Source organism: Lepisma saccharinum, chromosome 10, assembly GCF_977018435.1.
Source record: "Lepisma saccharinum chromosome 10, izLepSacc3.1, whole genome shotgun sequence".
NCBI lineage: Eukaryota > Metazoa > Arthropoda > Insecta > Zygentoma > Lepismatidae > Lepisma > Lepisma saccharinum.
In genome coordinates, this window is record NC_139238.1 from 45557998 (window position 1) to 45579831 (window position 21834).

Consider the following 21834-nt stretch of genomic DNA (forward strand, 5'->3'; position numbering starts at 1 on the left):
ATATTCGAGAAATGGATTTTTTCGCCAAGATTGTGAGGAAATGGAATTGCAGCAAATATGGATTGGATGTACTTTCTATGGTGAACGTATTCTCCCGAGTCCATTGTGCGGGAAGCACTCTGATGTCCTTGGAGAAGTGGTGTGTTTCACAAAAAAAGGAATCCGGACCCCAAGTGGATATGAGAACTTTATGGAATGAAACGGAATGCCTTTGTTGGATTGGAGGTTATGGTTGTACCCTGGCTAGAAGAGGATTCTGACATTAGGATGTTACTGAGCAGAAACTTTCTTTGGCAGGACAGCCTTTCTTTTTACAGGTTCCATCCGCAAAAGGTGTCAAGTGTGATTGAGTTGTTATTTGCCTTGTTTGCATACCCAAATATTTCCATATTTTTTGAACTTTGCATCTCCAGTATTTAAAGAAAATTGGTATCCCTCATAGGGATGGATTTGTATTTATATCAAAAGCGCTGGCTCGCTATTTTCATCTTTTCATTTAGGGAAAGGTATATTCATGTCATGTTTTTATCATATATGTATGTATATATTTGTATGTCTATTACTTGAGTGAGATTTCATATATCTTTGTGGGTTTCTTTAATATAAATGGAGCTTTCGTGTTCATATTGTATTGGGATAAATGCTTGCATATTTCATATATCGCATTTATTTTGATGGGAATTACTATTGGGTTTAAAAAAAAATGTTAAAAAAAATATAATAATATACACAAAAGGACAAAAACAGGAAAATTATGGGAAATTTGAAATGTACTATATGCTTACAAATTATATCTACTCATGGTATTTATGGGCAACTTTTGATGTTTAGTATTTTCACTCTTTATTCGTCATTGCTGTTATGCTTGTAAATTATTAGGATTGTTGCCTTGGTTTTTTTATGACTGTTTTGTAAGGTGCCTGTGTTGATTTTTCTCGATGTAGGGGGAGGTTGTGGTGTTTGCTTATAACTCGCATAATTTTAAAAGCTCCACCACATCCTCCTCGTTATTCTAACAAGGAGTTTTTGCGTCATTGTGTTCTTGACGCTCGGCTCTGGACGTCGAGCAGAGTAAATTTGGCAACACTGTTTCCCCTAGCGGAGAACTTTGTAACTAAAGGGAGAAAGCTTCGGCTGTGGGCGAAGTTTTTTCCCGAGAGAACAGAACGTTGCAGCTGAGGCATTGGTATAGTAAGGAGCTTCCTTCTCCTTCCTTGGCCACGGGCGAGGGTGATCGGATCCGCGTCGACATACGAATTTGACTGTGGCATTGGATTGATGTCTGGACATGGAATAACGGGGTATAATAATTTAATTTATTTCAGTTTATGTTAAAGTTAAGTGACCGGTCCTTTTTGTTTAGTAATGATTTTCAGGAATAGTCTTTTTGGAATTATCCGTTTTGTGATTTAAAACTTAGTGCATTTATTCCATGACTGACGTAACACAGTTAAAAATTCGGCACCTTGATTGTTGATAATTTCGTCGATATAGGATTCCAATCACCTAAACCACAAATATGACTTTGTATTTATTTAACGGGTGTTTCGTGTTATAAATTTTAACGACATGTAGCAAAAAAGGGAAGTATTTTTTTTTTGCCACGTGGGTTTTATTATATTGTACACACAATTAAATATATATATATTGTGAGAGATTTTTGCCAAATGGTTGGGGAGATGTTTCTACTTGTCCGGGTGCTAATTTGTTACAATAAATGGACACTAAAATTGAAATATGACGTATGCAATGGTTCTTATTTTTACGTTCATTAGCTTTCCACCTTGCTTTGATATATATATATGTTGAGAGCGTTTCCGTTTTCGTGGCTAGACGACCACGAACACGGAAACCAATATTAAATCTCGACGATTAGATAAGCTGGGAAATATATGGTATGGTGGGGATTGGTGCTCGAAGATCCACGTTAATATCTGAGTCAGCGCAAGGGGGCCAATTATATCTGTGGTCATCGTTTTGGACTGAATGGTGATTTTACCATGGTAGCAATAAATAGTGGAATAGAGCAAAAGAGAAAAGGGTTGTGGGTTTTTTCGAATATTTGTACAGATCTAGTTTTTTGGGCAACCAACCTTTTTGTGGCTCTATTTTTTTTGGCCAGTGCTGATGTGAAGTGGTCGTGTACTTACTGGTATAACAAAACCTATTTCATATTTTTGTTTAGCTTCCAAATTTATACCATTATACTAAAGGACGCGACCACGTCACACCCTCAAATATTAATAATATCATGATGATATATTAAATAATGATATATTAAGGCTGTTATGTACCATGAGATTTTTTATAAAATAACACCATAACATTATTATTAAAAGTGATAAATATTATAAATTTGCATATTATTTGTAGTACAAAAATTATAAAATAGGATAATATGAACACTTCAAAATCAACCATTCAGCTTATAGTTATGGCTTTAACATGGAAATCAACAAATTTAGCAATTTTTGCACACATTACGCTGCAAAAAAAAAAAATCCATAGGAAACCATTGCCGTCCCATTGTATGAAATTCTGCACACAAATAGTTAATTGATTTTTTCAAAACACACATTTTTTTGAGATTTTCATTTTTTTCAAGCTTTAGAAAAAATTACAAAATTCAAGTAGCACAATCATGCATTTCAAATTAAACCCCATTTAAAGCGAAGAGAATGACACCAATTTGAGCTCTCTACATCAAATAGTCTCTGATCTACAGCTGTTTAAAGATTTCAAAATGTCGACATTTTGGGAGTTTTTGTTTCTTGAAAGTCAATAACTCAAAAACTAAGAGCTAAAAAAATCTGAAATTTGGCTGTTTTCGTCAATTACAGTATGTATCATACTTGTTCATACACGTTGTAAACTTTGTATGAAACCCCCCTCTATACGTGGTCAATTGGCAAAATATCGTAACAAAAGGTGTCGAGTATTTAGAGAGGACCTTCGAAAAAGTAAGTTGTACGAAAGATATGAGATGCAGTAATTGTACTGGATGGAGAGTATTAAAATTCCTTTGCGAGTGCTTCATGTATGTACCTTTCTTGTTCGTATGCATAAGTCATGTAGTGACCATGTCACGTCTCGAGTGCAGCACACTGCGTTTTTGTATGTATAGCTTCAGTTGATAAAGGCCAGGAGTTCTAGAACAATGTGATGTGATCTGGTCCGATGAGACCAAAATAAACATTTTCGGATCAAATTGTGTCCACACGTTGTGGAGGAAGGAGCATGAAGATAACAATGTAGCTAATAGTCGTCCTACCGTAAAACATGAGGGAGATTCAATCATGCTTTGGGGATGTATTTTATTGAAAGGGGTAGGAACTATTCATTTTATTGATGGCATAATGGACAAGGCAGTATACAATAACATTTTCAAGCAGAATGTTGAGCAAAGTACCACACAAAAGATAATTCTGCCTGCTTGCATGTTCCAACAAGACAATCAACACACGGTGGGTATCAATGGAATGTTCCAAAACAGCTGCATACCCCTCTGCAGTCAGCTGACTTGAATCCAACTGAACATTTGTGGGCCATATTGAAGAAACGTGTTGAAAACTCTACTCCAACATCCAAAGAGGAGTTCAAGAGGATTGTATCACAACACAGTATCTATGCAGCAAAGGTGTCAATCAATCATTACAACCAAAGGATATTCAAGAAAGTATTAGGAATTTTGTTATTCTTCAGTTTCTCTTTTGGTAACACTTCGATACGGTCCCAACAGATTTTTACACAAGAAACTACTTACGGAAATGAGTTTCTGTAGCATTTAGAAGTTCGTGGAGTTATTTTCTTTCATCTTGGAATCTATTTCACCAAGAAATCATGTATTTCTCTACAGAAATATCTCTGCTATGCACAATTGCTGTTGCTTTCATTTCCTTCCACTACGTGAACCAAATGTTGCGTACATTTGATGACATAACCCCCTCTCAGTGTTTCCAACCACGTTGTTTTGAAGGAAGATGACAATTTTAACTAACCTAACTGAACCTAACCTTGCCGTGCATGGTTCGTGGGGCTACACGTGCATAGTTTGTGGGGATTTTTCGGTTGAGAAGGTTGGAAACACTGTATACCCACTAATGATCTACCACGCTAGTCAAGCTGTCTCGCCATATTGTGTGTTTCGCAAGCGAAAAAAGGAAGAACAATAATAACTCGTAATGTGTAAAATTAAATTTATTTTCGTGAAAAAAGCCAAATAACACCTTAAAGAATCTTTCGCACTGCAGAATAGGTAAGTACGAATATTCAAAATGACGAAATAAATGAGTGAGAGGTGTTGGGACCACATCGAAGTAGTAATTTTATTTTTTATTTGGAGTGTTTGGGATGTGATTGTAGGTGTACGAATAGATACGGATCCAGGAAATGGACATTTGGGTTGCATTATTGTATTTTTTCAAACATTATGTGGTTTTTCTGTTATTTTTATTTGTTGTGTGTCCTGTACCACTCATGTAGGTAAAAGTTCAGTAAATTGGAGACACATTTCTTCAATTTTACAGAAGAAACTACTTACGGAAATGAGCTTCTACAAGGTTTCCAACGTTCGCCGAGGTGTTTTCTTTCATCGTGGAATATATTTGACCGGGAAATCATGTATTTTTCAAGAGAAATATCTCACCGACACACAATTGCGATTGCTTTCTTTTGCTTCACCTACGTGAACTGCATGCTGCGTAAGTTTGATGACATAATCACCTGTCAGTGTTTCCAACCCCACTTTTTTCTCTATGCTTGCCTAACGTAACCAAACCTAACATTATCCTAAATGGTTCGTGGAGCTATCCATCAGCTACAGTGCATAATGGTTCGTGGGGCTATCCTTCAGCTACCCATGCATAATGTACAATTTGCACACATGACTAACACCATAGTAGGTATTTTTTGGTGAAGAAGGTTGGAAACACTGCATTCCCACAACTTGAGTCAAAATGTGCCCCCATATTGTGTGTCACGGAAGCGAAGAAAGGAATAAAAAAAATCACGGAGCAATTGAAGGTGACGGGAGTGTTCTCCAATTTATTTAGTAGAGAATGTACTAACCAAATAAGTTTTCCGGATGAAGTATCAGAGGTTCTGATGTCCCGGTCACTGTTTGAAATTTGGATATTACGTGTGTAAGGTGTAATATATTGCTTTTCACAATGGCGATATTTCTCCGGAAAGAAGAATGGCCATATTTCTCCGGAAAGAAGTGAGGAAGCCATGTTTTGCGAAATATATCTTCCTTAAAAGGTGCCTGCAATTGGGATCAGATAGCACAATAGAATTTTTCTGGCTTGCAGGACAGCTGTATGATCCGTTAAAAGAATGCAATGAGCAGAACGACAGTGACAGTGATAGCGACAACCAGGAAGGAGAGGAACATGTCGAGTGTGGATTTTAAGTGTGGCAACACTGTATCCACTGTTGGATTGTAAACACTACAGAAGGTAAGCTTAGTGTTATTTGAAGTATGTTTGCCTAACCTAACATTACGTTATGACTTTTCAAGTTACAGACGTGACCGGGAAATTGTAATGTCAGATTCGTGTTCAGGAGGCCTCATGTAGAAAGTATACAAAATTTCAAACAAATCGGGGAACACTCCCGTCATCTTCAATTAAGCCAAAATCACTGTAAATGTGAAAAATTGTGTTTGTTTTCGTGTAAAAACCATAATGGCACCTTGAACTATGTTCCGCAATACACAATAGGTAAGTTCAAACCATGCGAAACACAAAATATCCAATATCCGATATACCGAACCACCTCATGTACACATTATTTGAGCAAGATTTTTTTTGTTCTCTAGCGAAGTACTTTATCATTTCACTTTCCCACTACCTCTGTACGAATAAGGGTACAATTTTCGTGTCCGCAAAGCGTATTTCTTCAATTTTACAGGAGAAAGTACTTACCAAACTGACTTTCCGTACACTTTTGAAAGGTCGTGGAAGTGTTTTTTCCCATCGGTTAATTTATTTTGCCGGTAAATCATGTATTTTTGAAGATTAATGTTTTGTTTCTCCAGTGCACGAAAGCTGTTGCCTCTATGTCCTTCCACTACGTAAATCAAATGTTGCGTGCGTTCGATGATGTAACCCCCAGTCAGTGTTTCCAACCACACCATTGTTTTCCAAGAACATGACAATTTTGAAGATGATAATTTTAACGGTATGACTTGAGATGACCCCTCTCCGATTTTCTTCATATTTGACATACTCTCCAATTGAGGCCTCCTAATCACGAATCTGAAGTAAAAATTTGTCGGTCACGTCTACAAATTGTGAACGATTGGCGCTAGCCCCACGAACCATTGGCGCATGGTTAGGTTAGTTTTGGTTAGGTTAGACAAACATAGTTAAAATTTGGTGTCTTGGTAGTATCAGGATTATATATATTTGGTTGTGAAACAAAAAAAATCGCGAAAATCGACAGTTTGCATTCGAAAACTAACACCTTATTTTTGCTTATTTCGCAATTTCTAGACGTTTCCGACAAATTTTAACTTCAGATTCGTGATTAGGAGGCCTCAATTAGTTAGTATGCCAAATATGAAGAAAATCGAAGAGGGGTCCGGTCATCTCATGTCGTTTCATTTTAACTATGTTTGCCTAACCGAACCTAACCTAACCTTGCCGTGCATGGTTCGTGGGGCTATTTATGAATGGTTCGAGGGGCTATCTATGCATGGTTCATGGGGGTTTCGAACCTGAAAAAAATATACAAAATCCGTAACACAAAAGTAGGTTGATGAAGAAGGTTGCAACACTGCATAACCACTGATCATGGACGCTAGTCAAGATTTCTCCGCCATATTGCGTGTAACGCAAGCGAAAACGAACAAACAAGAATGTTGAAAATTGAGATTATTTGTGAAAAAAAAAAACGAAATGGCACCTTCAAGAAGCCTTAGGAATGCAGAATACGTAAGTACCAATGTGAAAAAGAAGAAAATAAAGGAATTTCAGACGTTTGGCAGTTACTGAAATTTTACCGGATTGTCACTGGCGGCGGCGATTAGGGGCAAATGCCCCCCCACTTTTGCCCCACACTATGCTTACCTTATCTGCGAGGAAAAGAAAACCGTCTTCGGCCCCAACCCTCCAGTTTTGGCAACTTGCCACCCTAGTTTTGGAACCCAATCGCCGCCACTGGTACATACTGTATGATGGTACAGTGGGATCCATGACAATTACTGTGCAAATTGTCCATCACCAGGTTCGTGCACTTTATTTGACCCAATATAAGAGCTTCAAGAATTAAAAGAAAATTCAAAAAAATCTGTTGACAACTTCTGCACCTACCGCTCAAGCGGCCCTGCCTCCGCTCCACTCCCGCTCCCCGGCTTTCTCTATAGACTCCCTGTTAAAGGCATGTTAGAAATTGGCCGGAGTGACCTGCCCCAAACTTTTAATTTGAAGAAATCTTCCAGGATACAGAAAACTTACCTGAATTTCACACAAAAAAACCTTCCCGATGTTAGACAATACTACAGGAACTTATTACGGTAAGTAGTTTCTTCTGTAGAAATGAAGAAATCTGTCCGAGGGATAGTAAACTAGTACCAGTTACCAGTTGGGGCTCATTTGGGGGCAGGTCACTCCGGCCAATTTCTAACATGCCTTCAACAGGGAGTCTATAGAGAAAGCCGGGGAACCGGAGCTGAGCGGAGGCGGGGCCGCGGGAGGGGTAGGTCAATTACCCCAGGGGCGGAGCCAGGAATCGGTGGGAAATTTCGACTAAAAAATTTCAATCGAAAATATTTTTTTAGTTTAAATTTCCAAGCGATTCTGGGATGGATAGCTCCAAAAACAATTCACGGAATGTTCCGCGAAGCAGATCTGTAAGTACGAATGTCAAAAACTGACGAAACTACGAAGTTATAGGTGTCCGAAAGATAGTAAACTGTTAACCAACTTTTAATAATTCTACATCCCAATGAATCTTCTGCAGAATTAAAACTAAGGTGTCTTTCTACCTTACTTGTTGCCGGAAATCTATTCGATGTTCTTTCACGAAATTGAAACACAATTATCACCAAACAAACATGTGAAGTGCTTTTGCTACAAAAAAAACACGCATAACAAATATTTCGTTAAGCATTTACATACTTACCTTCAACTGAACAGACTATCAAAAGCATTAAAAGGAAAATCAGACGTCGAGTTTTACAGGAACACACACATAAATACGCCATCATGTCAACTAAAACACGTCTAACCATTTGATTGGCTCATGTATCTCAAATGAAGACACAAATTTCTGCAAAACTCAGCTACAACTTATCGGCCTAAAATTATAAGTGACTGAAAAATGCCTCATTTCTAATTATAGCAAGAATGAATAATTTAGTTCAAAAGGATTCATATTCACACAAAACCGCGAAATAGAGCGATTCTTACATTTCTTTATTCTGTCTTTTAGTACACCCACTTCAATTTTCGTATGATTAGTCTAATCCCTAGAGCACAAATGAGTATTTTATATTTTGAAAGTTTACCGACAGATAGCGCTAAAATACCACGAATGACGTAACCAGTGACCTTACGATGTTTGTAAACACATGCACGTTGTGCAACAAAGTGTTCTGAATTTCAAAGGAATTCTACTTTTGCTTTGTGTGTCTGCTGCTGGTAAAATGGATGTTGACGAGTTTGGAAATGAACAACGTGAGAGCGAAGAAACGGTAAGACAAAAACTTAGACGGAAGGCTAAAATTGAGAAAAATGTGAGTACCTCACCATTTTTGCATGCAAAAATGGAGGAGAATGTGTGCATAATGGACTTGACAAATTAGGCCTTGAAATGATTTCTTTGTTTTGACGTTACCTGCTAATGACAGCAGCTTAAACATATTATTTTTGGATCAAAGGCTATTTTATTTTAAAAGTTGCTTATAATTTGCTTTGAGAAACGTTTTATAGTAGCACTTTGCTTGTAATTATATAACCTTGTTCGAAGGTTAGCCTTATACTATAAATAGTAGGCAAGGCTATTGTTTACTTCACACGCCACATTGTATCAGCACATCGTTATACTTACAACCATGTTGCGCTAGAAATATATTATTTTGCGATTTTCGCGAGCATGTACATTGGTTAATTCGTGTAAGTAGACTGCATATTCTGTGTTCCCCTATAGTTTTTTTTCTTCTCCACCTTCCAGTAGGATATTTTTGATCGTTATTTTTAGTCTCTTCACATTTGATGTTGGAATGAAGCACTTTTCCTTTTTGTGTGATAATATTGGAAGTTATATTTTGAATACTGTTTGTATATGTTATTTTAACAATCCGTAAAGAGCTTGCAATTGTATGAATAGTATGATAATGTATTTCATTAGATTTGAATTATTTTATAGGGTTATTCAAAAAGAAACTAGACAACATAGGATAAAAGTAGTTAATTAATCCTTCTTTACAACTGTGAAAACTTGGTGCTGTTATCAAAAGATTTCTCACTCTTATGCCAATGGATTTCTTCCTTTGGAAGGACTTGCTAGGATCCATAACTGAAACCACATAAGGGCACATAGGATGTATAACTGAAGCCATTATGCAAGTTGATCGAGAAATGTTGGAGAAGGTGTGGCTTGCACGTGACTGTCACATTGACATGTGTAGGTACCCATGGAGTGCACATTAAAAATGTGTAATCATCATTGTAAGTAAATTCTGTGACATAAGCTTTCATTTACATAGTTATAAACTTTTATTACAATAATCTTTTAATGTTGTCGACATCATTTTGAATAACCCTGTACATTGGAAGTTATTGGACTATTATTAAACTTGGATAAGTTTACAGTTTTAGTAGAGAACAAAAAGTTAAGGGATAGTTATTATTGCGGTAAAAATTTATTATCCTTCAGACACCTATAACTTCTTCGTTTCGTTGATTTTTGACATTCGTACTTACCTATCTGCTTCGCGGAACATTCCATAAGGTGTATTGACGTTTTTTTGGTCTAAGTAATTGCATTTTTCACATTACGAATACTTCTTTCTAGTAATCTTTTCGCTTGCCTGAGACACTATATGGCACGTACACCTTCCTACATAATCGTGCGTCGTGCTTGTGTTTTGTCGATTTTCAATTGTTATGCAGTGTTTTAACCTTTGGAACCCGTGGAAAAAGCTCATCCGATCTATTTTTTTTTTTTAACTTTTTCGCATTGTTTTACGAAGAAAATTGTAATGTTTCGTAGTGCTATCTGTGAATGGTTTTTGGGGCTATCCGTCCTGGAATAAGTGGAAAATGTAAACTAAAAAAATATTTTCGTTTGAAATTTTTGAGACGAAATTTCCCACCGATTCCTGGCTCCGCCCCTGGGGTAATTGACCTACCGCTCCGGCTTTCTCTATAGACTCCCTGTTAAAGGCATGTTAGAAATTAGCCGAAGTCACCTGCCCCCAAATGAGCCCCAAACTTTTAAATTTGAAGAAATCCATGACACATCATATTAGGCATATACCCATAGCCCATTCCTTCTAACGAGTAGCTTACATTCTCTGCCACATTTTCAACATTCCTTTCATTTCTTCATGATCCCGTGTTCAATTAAATTAAAAAATCCACTGGATCTTCCATACCAGGTAAAAATTTCACCTCGACACGTCATGTTTCTAACTTTCGTTGCAATGACAAACAGTTCGAAACTCTGGATACCCAATGAACATGAACAAAACACAATCACGACGTGTGATGATGTACGAAGGTGTACGCACTAAAGGCTATTGTCTGTCGGAGAATTAATTTTCAACAAAGAACATGAATTTCGGCTATGAAACATTCCCACATCACACAAAACACCTTCCCGATGTTAGATAATACTAGAGGAACTTATTACGGTAAGTAGTTTCTTCTGTAGAAATGAAGAAATCTGTCCGAACAATAGTAAACTAGTACCATTATTGCTCTCTGACACATGTGGTAAATTTCCGGTATACCTTCTATCTTATCTCAAATAGATACCCATAAAAATTCATCCCTGTATTCAACGTCCCATCAAATTTACGTATTTATTTGCCACTCTTTCCGATGAGGAATTACCAGTATCAAGGGAGGATGAAGGAGATAGTCACTGCTGTTGGCAAGAATATTTTACGTGTGTTTGTCAATTAAAAACTGTTTACTTGACCTCACTAATAAGCCGCGGTAGCTCAGTCGTTAGAGCATCTGACTACCATGCGAGAGAACCGGGACCGGCAAGTGGCTCCGCACCCACTCAGCATCGTATAAAGTTGGTACCTGGAGGAAACTGGGGGGTAAAGGTGGTGAGAGGCATGGTGCTGATCACATCACACCCAGCTCGGCCGAGATCAAGAAAGTGTGGGGCCCTAACACCACACCCCCTATATGCCTTCATGGCATGGTGCAAAGCATGGGGGAGCACTTTGCTTTTTTTTTCTTTCTTTACGCGACCTCACTTACATTAAATTTGGGTCACTCCACATCAAATTAACACAATTTTGAAACAAATTCTATTTCACTATCTATTTTTTTTAATGAAATTGGTTATCATTTTCACACCATAGTGAAATAAATGAAGCAATTTTTGGTTAACATGTCAATTTGTTTTGAAGTTCAGATTTTGCGCAAAAATGAGTAATTTATCTAATTGAGCTAGAGATCTGGGAAATGTCTTAATTTAAATCTCTCTTTTTATGGGCTTACATATCATATGCATCATGATAGGGTGTGATGTCAAAAATATATTTGTTCTCGTATACTTTTTTTACTTCTTCAAAAATTTGAATCTCAACAGTTGTTCATATTGTTGTTAAGTGATTCTGAGAGTTTTATGTTGGATTCAAACTGGGATAATATGTTATATGAGCTATTTATTTGGAGTATTTTGCTGAAAATTACATCACACGTTGTATTGAAGTATTAAGGCATAGTGTGACACAAAGAACACCTATGCCCAGGCTGGGATTTGAATACGAAACTCCTACCCTTAGAGTCTGTCGCCATTGACATGAAAGATTGTTCAATCTTTTGGACGATAAAGTACAAAAATATGTCCGAACAGAGATAGGAAATATTTTAAATACTTAATGATGGGAGGAAATATTTTAAATACTTAATGATGGGCTTTCTGTTCTGTAGACTTCTATTTTTCTTACTGAACAAATGCATCAAATGTGGTGAAAAATCAGTGACGACATTCTCACCTGCTGGCACAGTTCATAGATAACATCAGTAATACAACATGCCCATACCTTACAATGCTTTCAAAGAAAAATCTTTAGTGGAGTGTAATTTTTATAACAGCCTAGGTCCAATGACACAAAGTTCCACGAATTGTTTTTCCTCCTGTATGTATTCTAATATGCATCTTGGGATCAGAGAAAGATAAATTCTTTGGAACCATTAAATGTAACACTCTTTTTTTAACTTTATTTGATGACATGCTTAAACTGAAAAGTAAAGCCACTTAGTGGCATCATGCACTTGATGTATCAGTAAAATGTGTGATGCATTTTTTCAGCAAGATGAACCCAAGATAAAACTCTCGGGATCAATTAAGAATTTTAGGGAAAAAAAACTTTGATAAAAATCAAAGAGATTTGTTGTGTTGAAAGAGATTTAAATTCAGATGTTTCCTGGATTTCTAGATATATTAAATGATCTTCAAATGCAATTTTAATAAATGCCATTTGCTCATTTAGAGGTAGAATTTGACAATTACAAGGATCTGTAATTACTTGATATATTAATCTAAAATTTAGATTTCTTTATGTACATGATAGCATTAATTACATGAATCTGAAATAGTCAGTTTGGAACAATGTGTTGACTTTAATAACCCATGGTGTAACAGCCTGTGAAGGCCAGTGCCTACCTACCGAACTCCCACCGGAAGTGGGAGATCATCCAATCTGTTACAGGGTGACTATGGTCAGCACAACGGACCGTCAGTCATTGTTCTAGGTTTTCTATGACCGGGTTAAGCTACTCATTCGTAGCTCCTCAACTTCCTCACGATGGCAGGTGGCCACCGGTCCCATACGCAGGCTGCAATGAGGAGAAAATTTGTTGTGCTTTCCCCAGGAGAGTCTAACCTGCATATGTCCTGTAGCTGGAGCCCGGATCTTGTGCCTTAGACCACACGGCCACGGTGCAGGACAAGGTATTGACTTTATGTAGAATTTGCCGTCATTTATTGAAACAGTCCAGACTATAGGGACTGTCGACGTGGACATCGCCAAAACTTTTGTGTTGATCTAAAATTGAATACTAATAATAATGAAATAACCATTATTATGAACTGATAAGAAACTTATCTAATCTCCATTGTGACACAACAGCCTTTTGAGAGTCAAGTGGCTTTTCTTGGTCACCACCTAAAGTCCCATCGCTGCTGTTCTGTGGCTTTCTACAACAGGCTGCTAATATTTCTTTCAAGTTGTCCCCAACCTGAGTTTTGGAGCTCCCATGAACGAACATTGGACTGATCTTGCCAAAGACAAGGAGTGCAAATTAAATAGATATCATTCTCTCCATATTTGTTATGTCAAGATACATATTCTGACATAACTAACTCTAGCCTTCTTAAACCCAAAGGTTTATGGCTGCAGCAACACAAGACTTCCATACGTTCTGACATGTTTATATATATATATATATATATATATATATATATGTCGCAACAGAAAATTGATTCATTTCAGATTTGGATGACTCTTTTTTCCAAATTTGAATATTCTCATAGTTGCCAGGCATTAAAACTCATGGGTAACAGTCATTCCATTGAATTCTTAAGACCAGGTGAATTGATCAAATGTTACTGTGGTGCTATCTAGATTATTTGAACTGATGCACTGTGCAGTATTTGTGTGGTAACTACTCTCTCAGGATTAGGTTTCGTACTAGGATACCTTTGTTTTGTATTGTAGTGTTCCTTGTGTTGAAGTAATTTGAATTTTTGGTACATGGTAACACATATCAGTGGTTATTTAGCGCACAATTATTTCTGCAAGCTGACACTGGGCTACAGTCATTGGAATCCACAGGTGTAGCATTCATTGAAATCAGCAGAAAACAGTTGTAGATGTTGCCCTCAAAATTACCTTCTGAAATCGATATTGGACTATCCATGTAACTGTTGTGAAACATTTGAATTAGCAACAGTAGCCATTGTATGTTGTTTTCAATTAATATTCTTGATTGCATGATAAGAAGATTTCAGACTGAAGCGACAAGAGACACATGTCCCTGGGAACGAGCCAGACAACAGCAATGCTTCACACCATAGCAGCCACATAAGCCTGCATTTGATTGGTGAAATCCTCAAGCGACATGTATCACTTCGGTGTGAATTCTCCTTTACTGCACAACTAATCTTGCAACGTCAACCTCATACACATATACAATACAATACAGGCTGAATAGAGCCGTACACAATACTCTCATTAGGAGGGTGGAAAAAATTTTCCCATAAGTGCTAACTTTTTAACCCTAGAAAGCACAAGGTTTTTTACTACCTAATTAGCGTAACGAGGGTCCATTGGACCCCCATAAGATACTATAGCATTTTTTCAATTAAATGCTAACTTTATTGTTGGTATTACTACTACATGTACCGGTAATGTTACAATATTGGCATTAGTATTGCAAGTGGCACTGCTTAGTTTACCACTTCTTTTACATAAAGATAAACATTGGCTTTTTTTTCTTTTCCATTCAGGTAGCATCAGGAAAAAAAGAATCACTGACCAATATGATCTTCTAAGTTTTCTTGTTATCACTAATTACTTTTTACATTTCATGCACTCTTTTTGAGGATGAATGTTCTAAACAAACGTGTTCTTTGCAAGTGTCAAATGTTTGTCTCTGTTTCCTACTTCTATTGTGGGGACAAAGGAGGCATCTTTTCTTTTGAGGTGGTTCTTGTGATACTGATGTGGACTCTCTGCTTCTTGTTGGTTGTGTTGTTTGAATAGCCTTCACAGTCGAATAATGCAGTCCAAGGTGCAATCTTCTTCTTATGTGATCTTCTACTAAGGATTCGGCAAGATCTATCAAAAACAGTCTGCTTCTTTTCCTCCCACTCTGGACATAGATTTATCCAAGTAACATAAGATGCCACTCCACAAACATCGATGAGATTCATAAAAAAAGCTACTGGCCAGCAGTTTGTTTTGCATTTGCATGAATAGGTATGTACCATTTGATCTAGTGTCCACGCCACCCTTGGTTTCATTGTAGTACAATATCACGTCTTTTTTAGATTCTTCAATTATGATATCAGGTGTATGCTACTTAGGAGAATCACAGTCTTTCCTGAAGCTGGGACGTAGGATAGACGTATAAAATCTTTAGTGAATCCAAAGAGTGAAGATTCCACTTCCCTAATGTTATTTGGTTTGAATTCAGGAAGTATAAAAGTTTTGTTTTTTCTTACTGTACCAACTAGCGTGAAACCATTGTGGAGAAGTTGCTGCCCAAGTTGTAAAGTAGTAAAATAGTTGTGACAAGTTATGCTCCTCTTTGTGTGGTTGTAAGGCTCAGAAAGATGTAGAGTGACTGTTTCTCCTAAATTGGAAGCTTTACCTTTACCTTATTTTTCCAAATCCAGTAAGGTTTATATCCGACCATTTTCGATTCGGTGCTGCCACCTGGCATATCATGCTGGAACTATGGGTCTGCTGGCGGGAGCAGTGTTGTGTCTGAACTTGTAGGTGCATGAGTGTTGGTGGTGAATGTTATCAAATGGCGCCGAAAATCAAACGGTATTGGGAGGGTTACGTAATGGCCCTTTTCCATTCTACGTTTTCATATGTACGCATTGTGAAACAGTGTTGGGAGAATGGTTTAACACTCAGGGTGACTACTGCGAAAGCTATTGTGGCCCGTTACACACAATAGGCTCTCCTTGCAAAACATTCACCCACGAAAACCACCAGGAGAAGGGCTGCAAGCAAAGTGTCACCCATAGTGCTAAGGGGTGCAGCAACTTTGTTCGTCAGTGCAGGGAAAGTTTCCCTCGTGGCTTTATGGTTGTGACGGGATTCAGATATGAGGGTAAGTTGATGATATGCAAGGTGGACAAAAACGTGAAGGTGAATGCCAGATACTTCCAAGACTCCATTCTGACACCTATCTATCGGAGAGACATCCCACAATTGTATGGAATGGACGCGAACCAGGTGATATCCATATGGACAAGGCTTTGAGTCATACCGCCAGAATATCAGGAAATGGCAGAGGAATTAGGAATTTGTGTCATTCCGTTTGAAGACATTCCTGTGAATAGCCCAGATGCCAGTCCAATGGATATTTGCACATTTGGACTGTTGAAACGACGTATTCAACATCACCGCCCGTGCACCCTGGATGGTCTATGGAAAGCTTGCAGGGAGGAGTGGGACAGAATTCCCATGCCTGTCCTGCGCCGGAGCTTGCTGCAATGGAAACTGCGATAGTCCACAATGCTGGTGGTCCAATAGAACATGATTTGTGGTGGCAGCGCGGTATCTCTTCAGGTGAGTACCCTACAAAAATGGTCGGATATAAAGCGAACAACCTCTGTATGGTAACCCCTGCAATGGGTAAAATGTTTTAGAGTGTACAATCCAAAATATTTTAATTCCATATTTGTCTGGTTTAGAAGTATGTATTACCGAAACGGACAGCACCCCCTGAATGGTACTAGTTGCTCATCTACTGTGACATTGCTGCCAGGGAGGTAAAGTTTGGTGAGATTTTTGTTTACAGTCTCCCATACATCACGGATTGGTGCTAATTGTCCTTTTCTCTCTGTGCACTTCGTGTTGACTTATCGTCAAATCGAAGAAAAACAAGCAAATCCTTGAACCTATTTTGACTCATTGTAGCACAGAAAATGGGCGGTCCATATTTTGGATTCCACAGTTCTGCAACGCTGAGGTGGTTGCACTTCATATGCCCTGCAGTCATCAACAAACTTATGAATGCTTTCATTTCAATGGTGTCACGTGGTTTCCACAAATTAGGGTTGCCTTTCAATCTATAAACTTTTTCTGCTTCCTCATTTGTATATTTTGTAATATCATCAACACCACCTTGTGATAAAAATAGTTCAAAACTATCTTTCCTACAACTAATGTATTTTTGAGGGGAAGAAACACTTTTGATAATGGAGATTTTATTATGTTTCAAGATCTCACTTTGGAGACTGGTGGTGGTTATGTCTGTGGTGGATTCTTGCTCCACTCAAACTTATTTTTTCCAACATACTTATCACCACTGTCTGCTGAAAATATTTCTTCTCCATCACTTTCACAACCACTGTCACTGGAGAAGTCACCTCGTTCGGAATCAACGCTCACATGATCATCTTCACTTGTTACATCATCTACTTCTAAACATCGGCGTATATCCTCCTCCTTCAGTTTCGACATGTTGACTGACTTGGACCCTCAATTTTCATTTACCAGTAGTATCAATACTAGAAGGAAAAACTTTGCATTAGGTTACATAACAGAAATGCCACCAATACTATTAATACTACTACTATAACTGCTACTACTGCATACTACAACATCTAAAAATAATAGTAATAATAACAGAAATGATGATAGTATTAAAAAACCTCAAACATTAACTCAAAAAATAACACAACAAAGATAATTATGGTGGTCCAGCAGACCCTCGTTATGCCTTTGTGTCTCTAAGCACGACTTGTAGCAATAACTAAATGAAAATCACCAGAAACATTCTGAGAATTTTCCCAAATGTTCATTTCCCTAATTTTGAGGAATACAAGAAGCCTTGCCAATAAACATTAACTATTATTAATTTTATCTGGTATGAAATATTGAAAGGGGTCCATCGGACCCCCTTGCACTTTCTAGGGTTAAAACAGTCGGAAAACAAAGACTCCAATAAATACAATCATCCCAGGGCTTGCTTTGATAAGGAAAGGCTGGCTACACCAGGCCTTTTTTATGAATTTATTTTAAACAGAATATCAGGTTGTCTGTTAGCACACTTACACACATGCTTTTACCTGTAACTCACAAATGTGCTTTTAACTGCACCACTTCTGATCTCATCCAATTTATTCTTCGCAGTGAGGCACCAGGGAGAATATGGGGACCTAATTTTATTTAGGAATTCAATTATACACACAAATATGTCATTTTATTTTGTACGAGGGTCACTATTTATATTTTGAGCCTAACAATAAAAAAACAGGAATTTGGCATTGAAAACTGTTTTATTGTTTTTCGAAGTATTCTCCTTTATGGTCAATACACTTTTGCATTCGTTCGAACCATTTGTCAAAGCAGTTTTTCCAATCTTCTTGAGACACCTCCATAATATGGTTTTTGAACGCATCAACGGCATCTTCCGCCGACGAAAATCATTGTCCACGCAATTTATTCTTGACATTCGGGAACAAGAAGAAGTCATTGGGTGCCAAATCACGACTGTACAGCGGATGACCCATCAATTCGATTTTTTGACTGTTCATAAAGTCGGTTGTTAGTCGAGATGTGACAGCTGGCATTGTCTTGATGAAGAATGATCCGACAGCATTTGTTTGTTTTCCGTATTTGACCAAAGACCTCTGGCAAACAAATTGTTGTGCACCATTCAGAGTTGACCGTTCTACGTTCCTCTAAAGGCACAGTTGCCACATGACCAGTTTTCCCGAAAAAACAGGCGACCATTTGTTTCGATGTGCTTCGAGCGTGAACAATTTTTGTTGGATTGGGTTCATCTTGAAACACCCATACAGTCAACTGCTGTTTACGTTCCGGCTCATATGCATATATCCATGATTCGTCACCTGTTACAATCTTATATACGTCTTTTGAAGCACCTCGATTGTATTTATTGAGCATTTGTTTGCACCAATTGACGCGAGCATCTTTTGGAGTTTTTGTCAAATTGTGTGGGATCCAACGAGAACTTACCTTTCTCACAGCTAAATGATCATGTAATATTTTATATATGCTGGTGGAACTAATGCCTATGGTTGCCTCAATCTCACAGTATGTCACATGACGATCTTGCAGTATTAGGTTTTGCACAGCATCAATGTTTTCTTGAACAACAACTGATTTTCGACGACCTTCGCGAATCTCGTCGGTGAGCGAATGGCGGCCACGATTAAATTTGTTATACCAGCGTTTCACAGTGGCAAAGGATGGGGCTTCATCGCCAAATGTGGAAGTAAGTTGATCGATGCACTCTTGTCTTCATAATCCATGTCGAAAATCGTAAAAAAAATCATCGCACGAAAGTGTTCACGAGTTAATTCCATTTTATTGTTGTCGCGCAATCTCCAAGGCAACATAAACAACACAAATGAAGCTATTGACAAAACATTTGAAGTACGTTGTGGTCAATAATGCCAGACGATTTCGTGCAAACGTCAAATCGTGCCTAACTTCAATCAGTGTTGCCAAGGCTCAAAATATAAATAGTGGCCCTCGTAATTAGTAATAATTATAATTATCGATGAACTGACATGCAATTTTGGCTGATACTGATAAAGTACTATATACTAGGGATGGCCAAACGGATCCGGATCCGAAAAATCTGGATCCATTCGGATCCGGATCCGAAAAATCTGGATCCATTCGGATCCGGATCTGAAAGTTCCTGATCTGGATCCAGATCCAAGAGTTCCGGATCCGAAAACCTGGATCCGGATTCGAGAGTTTCGTATCTCAGTCCCATTATAATATTACCACACCTTAAAAGGTATTATGATCTTCGATTACAAAGAAATTTTTCGTTAGTCCTACAAGAATTTTTTTCAAGTGTTGTTCCTAAAATACTTTGCTACGCATCGGCTAACACACTCGTGCACACATGTCGGAGGTGATTTTGTAAATGCCATTGAAACGAATATGTATTCATTCGAATGTATTGGAAATGAAAACACACACAAATGTGAGACATTCCATTCCAGGATGTAACATTTAATACATATAACAAGATAGAATTGTTATATAAAAATTATACAATTGTTCTACAGTTACAGTTTTACAAATTAAAATAAAACATTATAATATATGCAGTGTTAAATAATTACAAAGTGTAAGACTAACAAGGGAGTGTCCGATTTCCATGAAACTTGGCAGTATAGTGGGGCCCAATGGAAGAATTACGTGTTTTTTGTTTTAGCTAAAAAACTGTTTTAGTGGGCAAAACCCCCTCAAATGTCAAGATGATGACAAATTGAAGTGAGGATCTGACCCCTGTGTCCCTCCGATTTCCATGAAACTTGGCAGGTGTATAGTGATTCCCAATGGAAGAAATACGTGTTTTTTTGTTTCAGCTAAAAAAAAGTTTTAGGGAGCAAAACCCCCTCAAATGTCAAGATGAGGACAAATTGAACTGAGGATCAGACCCCTGTGTCCCTCTCTGATTTCCATGATACTTGGCAGGTGTGTGTATATACGGGCCCAAATGAAGAAATGCGTGTCTTTTTTGTTTCGGCTAAAAATCTGTTTTGGGGGGCAACCCCCCCCCCTCTAATGTCAACATGTGGACAAATTTAAGTGGGCATTTGACTTAAGTGTCCCCCTCCGATTTCCATGAAACTTGGCAGGTGTATAGTGGGGCCCAAAGGAAGAAACTATCTTTTTTTTTTGTTTCAGCTTAAAAACGGTTTTATAGTAAGAAACCCTCTCAATTGTCAGGATGAGGACAAATTGAAGTGTGGATCTGACCCTTGTGTCCCCTCCGATTTCCATGAAACTTGGCAGGTGTGTGTATAAATGGGCCCAAATGAAGAATTACGTGTTTTTTTGTTTCAGCTAAAAACTGTTTTAGGGGGCAAAATCCCTCAAATTTCAAGAATTCTCCCTGCTTCCTTCTGGAATGGTTGCTAGGTTCCTTGTTGGTATGCTGGGTTAGATGTTTGCTAGTTGATATCCGGGAGCCAACTGAGCTCTTGACGTCAGTGGTTTTATACTCGCTGTAGCACATGCATGGCAAAAATCCGAACTCCGCACAGTATTGTCAACCCACTTCCAGTTATTTGTTGCAACCTCCGTGCTGAGAATTATCATGTTTTTACCCTCAATTAATCACTAGTGAAAAAATCATTAGATTCGTCTGTTTATATTGAAGCAGAACTGTATGCTTCAAGACAATACAATGAATAATGAACCACACAGGGCTCTGCGATATTAAACAATGACTTAATAATGTAAGTTGCAATAATTATTAACCTTGTGCACATATTAAATTTAAAAAAAATTAAGGTGTGTGCCTCACAGGGACATTCTCCCCAACTCTTTTAACACTTATAAATGCTCAGAACAGAAAAGTTAATTCATATTTTGCACAGTGCGAATTACTCACTTTTAGTAAACAATAAAATTTCATATGAAATATAAAAAAACATTTACTTACGATATGTGAGTATGCTTCGTTGGTAAACGCAAGGTTTCATGGGTCTTACCGCCCCCTTAATTTAAAAGGAATATAGCAACCACGCAGGTGTTAAGTAAGTGGCAACCAATATTCCTTGGAGATATGAACGTAAATTTGCTGAAAGATGACAAAGACTCAGATACATAATGGAAACATTATCAGTCCTAGGACACAAACAACTCGTTACTCTGCCTACAAGAATTACATGGACATCCGAATCGTTAATCGACCACATTTATTCCTCGAACCCTCACTTGCACACAGTCACACGAACTGTCTATGAGGACATGAGTGACCATTTTCTCGTTTACACCACACTCAAAATTAATATAACGCGCACGCCAAGGAAGCTAATTACTACCCGTAAAATTCATAAAATATACAAACCTAATTTTTTCACCTTCGCATCCTCTCTTCCGTTCTACGCAAGTACATCTCCCAA

The 21834-nt window shown here is 37.8% G+C and overlaps 2 protein-coding genes across 3 annotated transcripts in view; one reads left to right on the top strand and one right to left on the bottom strand.

The window, feature by feature from the left end:
• LOC145994342 (stromal cell-derived factor 2) overlaps positions 1-8229 on the bottom strand; it is a 32947-nt gene extending 24718 nt beyond the window's left edge. Inside the window, exon 1 of the mRNA XM_083130459.1 lies at positions 8125-8229. Coding sequence (XP_082986585.1) covers positions 8125-8209 — 85 coding nt within the window. The 5' untranslated portion in view covers positions 8210-8229. The remainder of the gene's footprint in view (positions 1-8124) is intronic.
• A 349-nt stretch (positions 8230-8578) lies between these two features.
• The window catches only part of REPTOR-BP (REPTOR-binding partner), a 132152-nt gene continuing 118896 nt past the window's right edge, over positions 8579-21834 (top strand). The window contains exon 1 of one of the 2 annotated variants that reach the window (XM_083129790.1): positions 8579-8695. In XM_083129790.1, coding sequence (XP_082985916.1) covers positions 8648-8695 — 48 coding nt within the window. In that variant the 5' untranslated portion in view covers positions 8579-8647. Of the gene's footprint in view, positions 8738-21834 lie in introns of both variants that reach the window. The other variant, XM_083129789.1, reaches the window with a different exon arrangement.